This window comes from Rhinopithecus roxellana, chromosome 6, assembly GCF_007565055.1.
Source record: "Rhinopithecus roxellana isolate Shanxi Qingling chromosome 6, ASM756505v1, whole genome shotgun sequence".
Classification (NCBI taxonomy): Eukaryota; Metazoa; Chordata; class Mammalia; order Primates; family Cercopithecidae; genus Rhinopithecus; species Rhinopithecus roxellana.
The window spans coordinates 10,913,835-10,929,257 of record NC_044554.1 but is presented as its reverse complement, the minus strand read 5'-3'; the positions used below and the strand labels follow the sequence as shown (position 1 = coordinate 10,929,257).

At 40.7% G+C, this 15,423-nt stretch overlaps 1 protein-coding gene across 2 annotated transcripts in view; it reads right to left on the bottom strand.

Annotated features, from left to right (window-relative positions):
- The window catches only part of LAMB4 (laminin subunit beta 4), a 108,073-nt gene that overhangs the window by 24,393 nt on the left and 68,257 nt on the right, over positions 1-15,423 (bottom strand). For both annotated transcript variants that reach the window (XM_030932777.1, XM_030932778.1), the window contains exons 24-28: positions 13,078-13,174; positions 10,863-11,238; positions 7,291-7,451; positions 3,855-4,060; positions 2,426-2,626 (exon numbers count right to left, since the gene is read on the bottom strand). In XM_030932777.1, coding sequence (XP_030788637.1) covers positions 2,426-2,626; positions 3,855-4,060; positions 7,291-7,451; positions 10,863-11,238; positions 13,078-13,174 — 1,041 coding nt within the window. The remainder of the gene's footprint in view (positions 1-2,425; positions 2,627-3,854; positions 4,061-7,290; positions 7,452-10,862; positions 11,239-13,077; positions 13,175-15,423) is intronic.

The following is a 15,423-nucleotide window of genomic DNA, read 5'->3' as shown; positions in this document are numbered from 1 at the left end:
AGATTTCAAGGATAATTTTTTAACACTGATAGCTTAACATATTATTGACCTAATGATATGATCAAGTGGCAATCAAGACTGCTTTAAATGAGGGTGAGATTTCTATTTTTTTGAGAATTAGCAATATAATAGTTTAAAATTACATTAAACAATTAAGGAGTGTTTTAAGCACTGGGACATAAGACCAGGATTTACATTGCTATGTTTGCTGCTGTATTCTCAACTTGTAGATGGATGCCTGGCACATAGTAGGTGGATATTTGTTAAAGCATTGAAGAACCACATGTGAATGGAAAATGATGTGGCAATCCAGAATTGTGACTATGTAAGTAAAGTTTCAAAATTTAGGGATATGTTCCAGATTGGCTAACCAGATGCTTGCTCAAGGATGTAGGGTGTGTGTGTGTGTGTGTGTGTGTGTGTATATATATATATATATATATCTCTTGGCTGTGGTTCTCACCCCATTTCCAAGCTTGGACCTCTATCCTTTACTCGATTTTGAGACCCAGATGTCCTTACCTGTGTTTCCTTTGTATTCAGGAGTGGGTTTTTTTGTTTTTGTTTTTGTTTTAGATGGGGTCTTACTGTTGTCAGCGCAGGCTGGACAATGGCGTGATCTCGGCTCACTGCAACCTCTGCCTCCCGGGTCCCAGCAATTCTCCTGCCTCAGCCTCACGAGTAGCTGGGATTACAGGCATGCACCACCACACCCGGCTAATTTTTTTTATTTTTTATTTATTTTTTATTTTTTGTAAAGATAGGGTTTCACCATGTTGACCAGGATGGTCTCGAACTCCTGACCTCAGGTGATCCACCTGCGTCAGCCTCCCAAAGTGCTGGGATTACAGGCGTGAGCCACTGCGCCTGGCCAGGAGTGGGCTTTTTTTTGCTTGCAAACAAGAATGCTTACTGATACAATATTTAACATATAGTGGTAAAAAATTCAGCTCTTTAAAAGCTTTTTCTTCTTTGTCAGAGGCTCTTTGCATATTGTCAGAAAAGAAATAGATTGGGGAGCACACCACTACCTTGTTTTCAAACCAGAGAATAAAATGCATTCTCACAAAAAAGTCTAAAGAAAACTAGGTAATTAAAAATGATGCTCATTTATAAATATGACCAGAAAAGTAAATGAAATCATTTCAAATTATTATAGATTTAATTATAAGGTACTTAAATGTTAAAACAACTTTCTCAGTCTATCAACAGGGGAATGAGTTCAAGGCACAGTTTAATTCCTTTTTTTTTTCCTAGTTTAATTCCTATTAAGTTATTTTCTAACATTAAATTCTAACATTACAATGTGTATATTTAGTAGGATTTCAAATATACCCTTATATATTTATGAATTTATGAAAAATTATTATTTGAGAGATCTATAGTTTTCAACCCTTTAAAAAATTTAATTATTTAAATACTTCTTTTATTATTATTATTATTATTATTATTATTATTATTATAAAATAGAGATGGGGTCTCCCTATGTTTCCCAGGCAGGTCTTGAACCCCTGGGCTCAAGGAATCCTCCTGCCTTGGCCTCCCAAAGTGCTAGGATTATAGGCATGACCCACTACTCCTGGCCTGTTTTCAAATTTTTAAGGCTTGGAGTCCTGACATTTCTATGTAGTTTTTGCTGTAAACAAACATGTCCACACGAGTCTATGACTTATGATAATGTACCTTGAATTCTTTCTCTCTCTTTACACACACACATACACACTTGACCTTCGAATGACACAGGTTGGAACTGCACACCCCCACTTACATACAAATTATTTTCAATAAAACTTACATTGAGTGTGCCTACCTCTTCTGCCTCCCCTTCCACCTCCTCCACCTCTTCCATCTCTGAGACAGCAAGACCAACCCCTCTTCTTCCTCCTCCTCAGCCTACTCAATGTGAAGATGATGATGAAGACCTTAATGATGATCTATTTCCTCTCAATGAATAGTAAGTATATTTTCTCTTCCTTATGATTTTTCTGATAATATTCTCTTTTCTCTAGCTTACTTTATGATTACATTATGGTATATAATACATACATAAATATATATTATTGACTATTTAAGTTATGGGTAAGGTTTCCAGCCAACAGTGGGCTATTAGCAGTTAAATTTTGGGGGAATCAAAAGTTATACATAAATTTTCAGTTGTGGAGTGGAAGCCTGGTGTCCCTAAGCCCCATGTTGTTCAAGGGTCAACTGTATACATATATATAATTGGAAAATATCACCATTCACCTCTATTTCTAAATCTACATTCACATCATCTACAATTTTATCCCATATTTCCAGGCAAAAGAACACCAACTATCTAGAATCTATCTTCTCACTTGGAAGTTATATGGCAGTTTTACAAATTTCAAGCAGTCTGCTTCTTTATTGCTATAACTTTACAAATAAAGCAAGGGAAGGTATTTACCTGATTCTTCAATCCACGAACCTGTTTATCTAAATTACGAATAACAGATTTTGCTTCCTGGGCTTTTTGGAGGGCATTCGTTGAGAGGGTCAGGGAGCCATGACAGCCGGCACCCCCACTGTGCCCTTCCCGGCCCATGCAGACAGCACCGCCACAGGGCAAGGGCACAACACGTGGCACATTTCCTGGATCTCCACACACCTTGCAAGAGAAATGATTTACATTAAATAGCAACTTGTTGTCAGAGCTTTTTTTTGTTTGTTTTGAGACGGAGTTTTGCTCTTGTTGCCTAGACTGGAGTGCAATTGTGCGACCTTGGCTCACTGCAACGTTCATCTCCTGGGTTCAAGAGATTCTCTTGCCTCAGCCTCCCAAGTAGCTGGGATTACAGGTGCCCACTACTATGCCTGGCTAATTTTTTGTATTTTTATTAGAGATGGGGTTTCACCAGTTTGGTCAGGCTGGTCTCAAACTCCAGACCTCAGGTGATCTGCCCACCTCGGTTTCCCAGAGTGCTGAGAATACAGGCATGAGCCACCATGCGTGGCCGTCAGAGCTGTAATGCCATCCAGGCTCATTGAGTGAAGGCACTGCTTTATTCATATGTTTCTTCAATAGTTGTTCATCCTTGGTACATAGGGGTAACCCATTAAACATTAAACATTTCCTAGGTAACTAAACATCTAAATTACTTATCAGTATTGTGTCAGTCTGTCATCCTTTATATTTATGGTTTTCTGAGAAAGCAGTCAAACTTATAGGAATTACACGAGTTTCACTTTTTAAAAAATATTTATTTATTTATTTATTGAGACAGAGTCTTGCTCTCTCACCCAGGCTAGAACACAAAGGCACCATCTCCGCTCACTGCAACCTCCACCTGCCAGGTTCAAGTGATTCTCCTGCCTCAACCTCCTGAGCAGCTGAGATTACAGGTGCACACCACTACCCCCAGCTAATTTTTGTGTTTTTTGTAGAGAGGGGGTTTCACCATGTTGGTCAGGCTGGTCTTGAACTCCTGACCTTAGGTAATCTGCCTGCCTTGGCTTCCCAAAGTGGTGGGATTACAGGCATGAGCCACCATGCCCAGCCTGCACTTTTTATTCTTTTGAGAGAATTAGCCTTTTTCTTATAATGAAGCAAGAGGAGCAAATGTTCATAGCCTGTACTGTTTTAGAAATAGTAAATGATATCAAATAATCAAATCAAGCCATAATCTTTACTCTTTGATCAATTCTTGAGTTAAATAAAAATAAGGCTTTTTACAGTATATAATAAAATATGTATTTTATATACATACATATAATTATGTATTTATAATATATAATGAAAAGAAATTTAGAATGTAAGCTAGGGAAATATCATTGAAGAGGTTCGTATATCAAGTAAAAACCACAAATGCTTTGACCTTACCATCATGAATATTTACCTTTTCATTCAATATTTGGATATCTGGTATCTTAATCTGCTTTAATTTTTCCAATGACAAGTTTCCTTTGGAGGTTAGTGTATTTAGGATGGTAAGAAAGTCATTCCTGGTATTTGCAGAGGTATTAATGGTAGAACTAGTTTCATTAATTTTCTTTTCAGCAGATGATGATATGTGATAATATTTCTTGATGTTTTCTGAGGAGTCTATGTCAATGCAAATTGAAGTAAGGTAAATTTTTTGAAAACAAATGAAATTACGTATCAGCTATTAAGATAATCATTCTATAATTTGGCTACTGTCTTGGTCTCAACTATCACTATAAAATTTCAACATCTTCCTTGAATTTGCATTTGATGGGGGAAGGATTAGCTATAGTATAATAGATATGGATAGAGTAGATACACGGCATTGAGATTTAAGTCCACAGATGTGGTGTGAGTCCTGCCTTCACCCTTTACTGCCTGGGCATACCCTTGAGCAAATCAGTTCATCTCTTATATTTCGTTTCTTCCTCTGTAAATTGGTGATAATAATTTGTGAGAATTGAGATAATATGAATATATTCTGTATATATTTCCACAAATATAAGGTATTAACTATGAATACCTATATACACTCAAATATAATAAACCAACTAAATTTACTTAACCCTATAGAGCAGGAGTTGACAAACTTTTTCTCCAAAGGCCAAATAATTAACGTTTTAGGCTTTGCTGGCCAAAGCATTTCTGTTCCGACTACTCACCTCTGCCATTGTAGAGTGAAAGCAGCTACAGGCAATATGTAAATAAACAGGTGAGGTTGTGTTGTACTGAAGCAATATTTACAAAGACAGGCTGTGGGCAGGATTCGTCCTGATGCTGCGGTTTCCTGAACCCTGATGTTGAGGCTGATAACAATAGTTAACAACAGCCAGTTGGGTGCTTTGTAGGTGCCTGTACTATACTTCCCATCAGTTTTCTTCTTCAGTCTTCACAAAACAGTGTGAAATGCACATTAGTATGATCATCTTCATTTTACAAATAAGAAAACTGAGGCTCTATTGAGGAAAGTTATTTGCCTAAGTTCTCATTGATAGTAAGAGATGAAACCAGGATGTGAATCCAGGCTGTTTGACTTTAGAGCCTGTGTTCTTTTTTTTTTTTTTTTTTTTTTTTTTGAGACGGAGTCTTGCTCTGCCGCCCAGGCTGGAGTGCAGTGGCCGGATCTCGGCTCCCTGCAAGCTCCGCCTCCCGGGTTCACGCCATTCTCCTGCCTCAGCCTCCTGAGTAGCTGGGACTACAGGCGCCCACCACCTCGCCCGGCTAGTTTTTTGTATTTTTTTAGTAGAGACGGGGTTTCACCGTGTTAGCCAGGATGGTCTCGATCTCCTGACCTCGTGATCCGCCCGTCTCGGCCTCCCAAAGTGCTGGGATTACAGGCTTGAGCCACCGCGCCCGGCCTAGAGCCTGTGTTCTTAAGCACTTCTCTACATTTTCTATGTTTGCATTATTAATACAAATTTGTGAAAGTAATAAGGTGTGTATGATATATTTTATTGTAAATTATAGTATATTAGGGGTTTAAACTATAACTCCATATTTTAGGAACCAGAGGCCCATGGTCCTGATATGATCTTTACTCCCTATAGAACCATAATCCAGGCAGGAGACAACCATACCTTATCTTTCAAACTTTTCTGGTTCTTACAAGACCATACTCTTAATATATCATGTTTTTCACTTATCATGAAAAAAAGTTCCTATTACTCAGAATTCATTTATTCTTTCATTTTTATGGAAGATTTTCTCCTACCTGTGGAGATAATTCAATTGCCAGCTATTCCCTGAAGGCTTTACTAATGAACCCAGGAAGAATTCCGTTTTTGCTACTCTGTTTTTGAAGCAGCTTTAAGATGGTCTAATAGTCTTAATGCTGTTTGAGGTGGCTTATATTTTTGTCCCCTGCCCCCATTAGACAGAAATAACTCAAAGGTAGGACTTGCTGTAATGATCTGCCTGTTTCTACTGCGCAATGTCAGGCATTGGAAAAAAGCCCAGTAACTGCTGTTGGACTGCAAGTTTGAGAGGATTAGCATGGGGGCAGTTTCACTTTATTTTACCTGGCTGTCAGGTGACCGCTGATGGATTTTGAGTTATTTTAGTGGGAACTGTCTTCTAGATTAGGAATCAGAATAGATTCCTTACTCATTACATGGCATTTATTTATTTATTTATTTATTTATTTATTTATTTATTTATTTTTGAGACGGAGCCTTGCTCTGTCGCCTGGGCTGGAGTGCAGTGGCCGGATCTCAGCTCACTGCAAGCTCCGCCTCCCGGGTTTACGCCATTCTCCTGCCTCAGCCTCCCGAGTAGCTGGGACTACAGGCGCCCACCACCTCGCCCGGCTAGTTTTTTGTATTTTTAGTAGAGACGGGGTTTCACCGTGTTAGCCAGGATGGTCTCGATCTCCTGACCTCGTGATCCGCCCGTCTCAGCCTCCCAAAGTGCTGGGATTACAGGCTTGAGCCACCACGCCCGGCTACATGGCATTTATTAAACAGCATCAATACATCTTTGCTAGAATTTATTTCACTAAATTTAGGCATTCCTTTAGGGAAATTAGGTGTTCCTAACTGCCTTCTATTTTTTTTCTCTTCTAGGTCAAAATCAGATAAAACACAGGAGTATATACATAGGATAACGAAAGCAGTCAAAGTTTTTTCCTGACATGGATTCATGTATATTTGCCTCTCAATTGGATGTCTTAGGTGTGAATAAACTCAGTGATGCTTCTCTCAGTAGTAACAGGTTGTCCATTTCCAAATATAACAGGGGTATCATCTTGAATAGGAGATGAGCTAATCAAAGTTTTGCTTTAGAGTTCCATTTCTCCTGCAGATTATCTTGGCTTAGGTATGGCTCACATTCAGTTTTAAGAACTATGCGATATGAGTTAAGGGCTTGTACTATGTTGCATGACTTCCACCCTTACAAAGCTCTTATGAGAAATGTTGTGGGTTTTGTTTTGTTTTGTTTTGTTTTTGCCTCACATTCCTTTGCACTTACGGTTACTGAAAATGGAGTGGCCTATACCAAGAAAGGCATATAAACATGTCTCTCTCATTTGCTTATGGCCATATTAGATTTTCTAAGTTGTTGATTACTCAAGACCCCTTACATGGGTTTGGCACTAGATTACTTTGGGTGTTAGCATTTGTTTAATATCAGACATTGTTTACTTGTTATTTTTGAGTGAATGCTATCCAGGCTCTGTGATGTTTAAAAAGTTGAAATATCCATGAACAAATAATACCTTTAATGGTTGTGTTTGCATGTTCTGAAGTGCTCAGGCACTACGGTGGTAAGCATAGGATGACTCACTAATGGAATGCACTATGGATTTCATCAAACGTTGTGCAGACACAGTCAAAAATGCAGTTTTCCCTTACCCACTATGCTTGCATTAAGGACACTGGACTGCAAATCAATTTCTTCCTGAAGATCTTCAAGTAAGAGGCCTGCTTCATTCTTTGCTCTTTCTATTGTATGTTTCAGATCTTGAAATTCATACACTGCTTTCAATTGTTCATTTAGCTGCATGATTTGTTTTCTATCAGAGAAAATGAGGGTAAATAGTTAAGCTTGTATTATATTTGATATATTGGTGAAAAAATGCCACCAAAATTGCCCTCACTGTTAGGTATTCCTGATTAGAAGGGTTTCCTTCTACTCAAGTTTTTCATTTGACTGTTTATAATCGTGTTTATGTCACATCTCTTTCATCTTAATTCACCTTCCTGGACTATTGCAACATTCATTTAAAATATGGACAGCATACAAGGAATAGTAGAATAAAGGCTCTCATATCATTCCATTTGGACTGTTTATGCTCTGTCTTCCTTCGTTTTGGGTTTGAAAACATGCATTCAGACATGCTTCAATTAAATCAATCTAAGGGAGCTGGTCTACATCTGGCTTTCAACATATGATAAAACAGAACCATTTACTTAGCCTGGGGTAAAATCAGTTCTTCATTTAGAATCAATCTGCATTCAGCAAGGTTCTTTTTAGTGCAACTTCTGTTCAGGGTCTCAACTCTTACTTTCCATTAGTGACAGGGAGGTTTTCTTGCTGGTGAGTGTTCCCCCGGGTTTTTTTCCCATCACCTTCTTCTTTGATGGGGTACACCTTTGTCCTGCTTCAATTTGCTGGGTTTAGCACCTACAGTTGCTTCGAGGGGATAATGAACACATTCCTCATGATGGAGAAACTGTGCGCAAATCTCGAAGTGTACAGTTGGGGGAAGTTATAAAATGAATTTATGGGACTAATTTATCTTGGCACAACTGCAATACTTCCTTCTTTTTTCTGCTGTAACTCTCCCCTCTAATCTATAGACTCTTCCTTCAAGCTCCAATTGTCACAACTGCAATTCTTCAGGCTAACAATAATAACAATAAAAATAATGACAATTACTCTAATTGGGACTCCTTAAGCACTTACCTATGCCGGACACTATGCTAAGTGATGGGTCTTGAGTAATTCTCACAAGAATCCTATGAAATCCAGACTTTCTCTCCCTTTCTTGATGAAGAAATTGAAGCTTGGAGGAATTTGGTAGCTTGCCCAAAGCCACACATCTAGTAAGTGGATTTAAACCAGGTGGTTTGACTTCTGAATTTATGCTCATGACACCCGGGGTTCTTTGTCCTCCTGTTCCCCTTCCACTTGTAGTTTATCCAGCAACATTTTTTTTTTAATAGAACTACACCAGGCCTGGAGAAGACAAGCACATGATAGGGCAGGCCCTGTCCAGGGTGCCCCCCAGCAAGGAAATGGCAAAGGAGCACAAAGAGGTGAGAAGATGGAGAAGGAAACACAGGCCTCTCTGTGAGGAAGTCAGGAAAGACTTCAGGGAGGAGGTGATGTTTGTGTGGCTGTTAAAGCAGGAGTTTGGCAGGTGGGCTAGAAGGGAACATGCCTCTGGGCTGCTGGTTGAAGAAGCTCAGCAGCCCCTGCTTTCTCCTCACTCCAGACCTGGGCTGGGTACTCCTCTTTCTCACTCTTTCTCTCTGGCTCTGCCTGTGGCTCTTGCAGTCTCTGTCCAGAATGTCCACGGTGGATTGGCTCATTCTGCTTTCTTTGTGCTACTTTGTCTGACATTTTCCTAATGGTGTCTAACCACACACCAGTGGTCCATGGGCCAAAGCTCATTCTCAGACAAGTTTTCTTTGGGCTATACAGTAGGGCTTCTTACAAGTGCTATTGGATTAGCTGTATACATTTTGAAGTGGGGATAGTTCAGTAAAAATAGGGATATCTGACATCTCTTGAAAATTGAGGAGATCTGTTAACATAGGGGTCCAGATCCTGCAATACAGAAGAAGTTTTATTGCTTCTTTGTTTTTAGAGACAGGGTGCCATTCTGTCACCCAGACTGGAGTGCAGTGGCACAATCATAGTTCACTGCAGCCTTGAACTCCTGGGCTCACGTGATCCTTTTGCTATGTAGCCCAGGCTGGTCTTGAACTCCTGGCCTCAAGTGATCCTACTGCCGCAGCCTCCCAAAGTGCTGGGATTACAGGCGAGAGCCACTGTGCCCAGCCCAGAAGTCTTTAGAGAGGTATAGATGTGCCTGTTGTCACCTGCCAGCTTGACCCTGGCCATGTGGCCTCCCTGGGCCCTGTCGTTGCATTTATGATGCGGTGACCCTTTCCCTGAACTACCTAGGTGGGTAATACCTTCTTCCTTGTGCACCTTTTAAGCAATTATCATATATTTCTGGGATATTTCCCTATAGGTAATGAGTGACCTTATATTTACACTTGTGTTATATATGACATAAGCCTCTGCAGCTTCAACTATTCCTTACTCCAGGAACTTTTCTTGGGGAGGAAGGATATTTTGCTAGATGGGCACATTTTTGGGGTTTCTTAGCAGACTGTGTGCTTCTATGGGGGTAGAAACTATACCCAATTCATCCTGGTTTTGCCCATAACATGTTGGCAAACTTTGCCTTAGGAAGCATAGCATCTCTGTCATAACTACTCAACTCTGCCATTCTGGAGAGTGCAGTCACAGAGGAGGGGTAAATAAATGGGTGTGGCTGTGCTCCAAGGAAACTTTATTTACATAAACAAAGGCTGTGTAAGATTCCACCTGTGGGCTGTAGTTTGCTGAGCCGTGGCCCAAAACTATCAACATAATCTCAACAAATGATTAAATTTTTAAAAAAGATTCAGTAATATGTAATAAAAATGAGCTTGCCTTTTCGAAAAATGAAAATACTTGGTATAAGACTTCATATTAGTGTATAGGCATCTAAACAACTGAAGAACTTGGGAAGATTTGGTAAATTTTCCCTAGGTGTATCATTGAAACAAATATATGTTGTTTTTGAAACCACCATAACTACCATACTTCCAATTTTATATCTTTCAGCTTTACTGAGTTTGGGCTTCCCCATTAATGACTGTCTTTTTGTTACAACCAACGGCATCTGGAAAAATCACATATAATCCTAACTAGGTGAGAAAAAAGTAGACAAACATGATTACCAGCTGGTTGTTTTTTTTTTTTTTTTTTTTTTTTTTGAGACAGAGTTTCGCTCTTGTTGCCCAGGCTGGAGTGCAATGCTGCAATCTTGGGTCACTGCAACCTTCGCCTCCAGGGTTCAAGCGATTCTTCTGCCTCAGCCTCCGGAGTAGCTGGGATTACAGGCGCCTGCCACCCCGCCTGGCTAATATTTGTATTTTTAGTAGAGACGGGGTTTCTCCATGTTGGCCAGGCTGGTCTAGAACTCCTGACCTCAAGTGATCCACCCGCCTCAGCCTCCCAAAGTGCTGGGATTACAAGCATGAGCTACAGGGCCCGGCCCAGCCTGGTTATTAACTGAAAAACTATCAGTCCCCTAAAGTCAACATAGGTACATTTCTAAATTGAAGGTTGAGGATGTTAAAGCTTGGTGGGAGTTAAGGCAAATCAGGAGTTTGGCTGTCTGTTACTTGAGCATAAATCTTACCTAACAGAGTCATGATAATCCTTGACTTCTAAGAATTTCCCAGATGGGAAAACAGGATGTTTCAAAATCCTTTCTATTTCAGACATGTTCTCTCTGAGGCCTTTGAAGTCTGTCTTACAGACAGGCAGGGTCTCTCTTTTATCTTCCATGTTAGCAGCCAGTCTCATTAACCCTTGCACCGCTTTGGAGAGGGAAGAAATGGTGTAGTCCCATTGATCAAAGCACAAGTGACATTGAAGACAAGTAGGGAATTCCTGGCTGTGACCCCGGGCATAGCGATCACATCTCTGGCCGCTGACACCCTCCCGGCAGAGGCACATGCCTGTGTCTGGATCACAGATGGGCTTCTGGGTACCCGCCCTGTTGCAATCACATGCTAAAAAGGAAAAGAGAAGGAGCAGAGAATGTCACTGGGTCTTTTGTTGATGACTAGCTCAAGAATCAGGTCTTTTCCTGAGAATCTTCCCAACTCACACTTCTAAGATGAATATTTAAAGCCAATATAATTTCAGAGATCTGTGCAATAGCCATTATAAGACAGCATGGCTCTCTATATTCCACTAACAAATCAGTTTATTATTTCAATTTGGCAAATATCAGATGTTTTTATTGTGTGAGTCCAAGCGTCTATAAGTGGGATCCTCATCTATTTGAGTAAGAAGTGTGATTTAATGAGGGACACATGGTAGTAACTCTGCTGCTACAGCCTCGGAGGGTGTATCGAGATTCTCTAAGAAGTCCCATGGTCACACTTCTTCTGAGTAAAGCCCAGCTTGGGTGTGCTGACCATGCTGTCTTCCATTACTTAAGGAAAACAATTTCATTTGCCAAAAAGGAGGGGAAATTAAATTCATTTTGTCTTAATTAAAAAAAAAAACTGACTCCACACAGTACTTTGAGTAGGTTTCTGACCAAGCCTGAAGATAGAGGATAGGGAGATCTACTGATCTTATTGCAATCTCCAAAAGATTAGGGAATCACTAGCCTATGTTTTTGGACTAACTGCAAGGAACAAGTAATTTAAAAATGCATTTGAGGCTGGGTGTGGTGGCTCATACCTGTAATCCCAGCACTTTGGGAGGCTAAGGTGGGTGAATTGTTTGAGCCCAGGAGTTCCAGACCAGCATGAGCAACATGGTGAAACCCTATCTCTACAAAAAATACAAAAATTAGACAGGTGTGGTGGCATACACATGTATTCCCAGCTCTCTGGAGGCTGAGGTGGGAGGATCACTTGAGCCCAGGGAGGTTAAAGCTGCAGTGAGCTGTGATCATGCCACTACACTCCAGCACAGGCAACAGAGTGAGACCCTGTCTCAAAAAAAAAAAAAAAAAAAAAAAAGACATTTGTTAGTTTGAGTAAAAATGATGCCAATTACAAATAAAAACTAGTTAACATACTAGGCTTTTCAGCTAGATAACATCTGTCCAGCACATTGGCCTTGGTCCAGAGGCTTAGCAGGTACCCCTTGGGGGGCAGAGTCATGTCACTTCATCACCTGGAGGCCATTCCCCCTTGTTAGTCACTGTTCCCCAGGAGCCTTAGTGGGGTTTGTGGCCTGACTTGATTATTTGCAGTTTCCTCTACTGCTTCTCTATAAAAGATGAAAGCATTTTTATGAAATAAGATTATCAAAACAGTAGAGGGACACAGGGAAAGAGGCTCTAAGGTAGATTTTCCAAGAGCCAAAGTTTCACCCTGGGTTTTAACCCAGCAATTCCACTTAGAAAACTGAATAAGCGGGGCCCAGAGAAAATCATTCAGAATGTGCATTTGAATGGGGCAAGGGAATGAGCAATGCTTTTTAGCCACAAGGGCACATTTATAAAGGAATGGAGAGGAGGAAAGAGTTACCATGTGTGGCTATGTATCGCTGACCAGGGTGATAAGCCCATGATACCTGACATTTCTCTGGATTTTCTTCTTTTGGAAGCTGACTGTTCCATTTGTAATAAGTTTGAGGAATTTCAAGACAGGCTACAAATTTTAATATAGGCTAAATTTTTAACATAGGAGGAAAATAATCTTTTTGCAGGGCTATAGGAAGATTATTTTCAAAATGTAGAATTAAACTTTGTGAATTTTCTAAGTCCACCTTATTAAAAGCAACCAAAAAAAAAAAAAAAGAAATTTAAAATTCAGTTGATTCATAGCATGTCCATGGTAGGGTCAGGCTGACTGTATAAATGAGTTTTTAGAATTCCCAATACTTACGAATGCATCGCCCAGGTGGATCACCATAATAATTTTCCTGGCACTCACTGCAATGTTTCCCGCCGTAGCCTAATTTACATGGACACTGGCCTGTAAGCTGTGAGAACAGTCATGGGTGAGGAATTGACAAGCTTTATGGTCTAAAAAAATAATGCATTTTAATAGGAAACATTTTCCCCTCTGGTGATTTAGAACATACAGCTGTGCAAAGGCGGAGGAAGGATGATTCCCATGGCCAGCAGCCATCCCCAACAATACCAAGGATCAGGAGTTAATATGCTTTGGCCTAAAGCTCCTGAATATATCACCTGCTTCCAGCTGTTTAGGGACAGGTGGCCCAAACTGGGAAACATACACAGATGTAAATGAAAACAAAACACATAATGGGAAACGGGCCAGATTCTTTTCCTCAACTGTTATGGGAGTTCCTCTGTAAGTGAGTGAGGCCAAAGACCTGGTCTAACATTCATCAGTTAATGTGTCAAGTAATGTTTTCATTATGGAATGTATGATGTAGTTTTTACCAACTGGATTAGCAGTTTTGCTCAAGAAAACATCTTTTTTTTGTACTTCAGGCTTACTGTGCTTTTTCAGAGAGGGCTGAACTTTTCTTTACCCTCCCAACTGAACTCTAGACCAGCTTTTCTGAAAACTGAGGATGTTGGAAAATTAACAGGAGAAAATACAAAAGCAAATCACTATTGTTATAGTCCTAAATTAGCTGCTTAAACAACAACTCCATAAGTTTCCCGTGAATAAGTGGCTGGATTCATAGAGTGACTGAATCTGCCATGTTTCTTTTTCTTTTTCTTTCTATTTTTTTGAGACTGAATCTCACTCTGTTCCCCAGGCTGGAAGGCAGTGGCACGATCTCAGCTCACTGCAACCTCTGCCTCCCAGGTTTAAGCGATTACTTCCACCTCAACCTCCTGAGTAGCTGGGACCACAGGCATGCACCACCATGCCCAGCAATTTTTTGTATTTTTAGTACAGACGAGGTTTTACCATGTTGGCCAGGCTGGTCTCGAACTCCTGACCTCAAGTGACGCCCCTGCCTCAGCCTCCCAAAGTGGGATTACAGGTGTGGGCTACCATGCCTGGCCTGGATCTGCCAAGTTTCAATATGTTTGGAGTTTCTGCCAGCTTCTGCTCAAATGTAAGGAGTTATGTGGTGCTTGTTGCCCCGAGGCCTGTTGTACTGCTGATTGCCCCTGATTATTAGGCAGTGCTTTCTTATACCAAAGTAGAATCTGCCTCCTTTTAACTTGTTCCCATTGTTCTGTGTCCTTACAAAATTGCACAAAACAGTTTGCAATTGCCTCTTTCCCCTTACAGTCCTTCTCCCAACTAGAGATGGCCATTCCAACCTGCCTTGGCTTCTTTTCTTCAGGTCGATCACCCCTAAGTCTCTCTAGCCTTCGTCACAGAATAGCATAGTTCTGTCCATTATCTTGGTTGTCTCCCTTTGGGCACATACTAGTCTGTCAATATAATGTTTAAAATATGGTGCTCAGAACTGACAACAATGCTCCTGGCACCATCGGGCCAGTAGAGCAGATAATGGGACGGTAACTGTCCTCAACCTGGGCACAGCACCCCCCTATTCCAGCCTGTCCAGGCGTCGCTTCTTTGGCAGCCCTGCCATGCTGCTTGCTCACTGGAAGCCTGCATGCAATGACAATCCTCAGATTTTTCTCACAAGAGCTGGTGCCAAGTTCTTATTCCCACCCTGTATTTATGCAAGGGATTTAAAAAACCCAGTTGCAAAACTTTACTTTTACCCTGTTAACATTTCATCTCCTTGTTTCCAGCCTGCATGACAGCCTACTGGGATATCTTGTTCTGTCTTTATCATATTAGCTTATGGCTTTGTAATATCTGCAAATTTGAGAAGCATGTTTCTCCAGCTCCATCTAAAGTGTTGATGAAAATATTGGATGGCACATTTGGATCTCTCTGTGGGAATGCACCAGGAGCCACCTCTTGGCTAACACAGAGACATCTATCAGTAGTTGTTTAAACAGCTGGGAATCTAAATGTCCACATGTCTTCCCTGCACTCCAGTGAACATGTTTCTTGATTGCAGAGACCAGTGTTCCCCCAAGGGATCCCCTATGCACCAAAGAACCCAAAGGACCCTTGTCATGAGGGGCTTCCTTGTTAAACCAATACCATCTTTCAGTTTCATAGGCTGCCTTGGAACTGTGGTCTTTATTGAATGCTGCTACAAATATGCTTCCCAAAAGGTCTAAGAAACTTGCCATATAGCGTAGTCTTGAGCACTAGGAGTCCCTCAAGAATTGGGAAGCCAGGTGGTTACGTGGAGATGTACCACTTTATTCTATA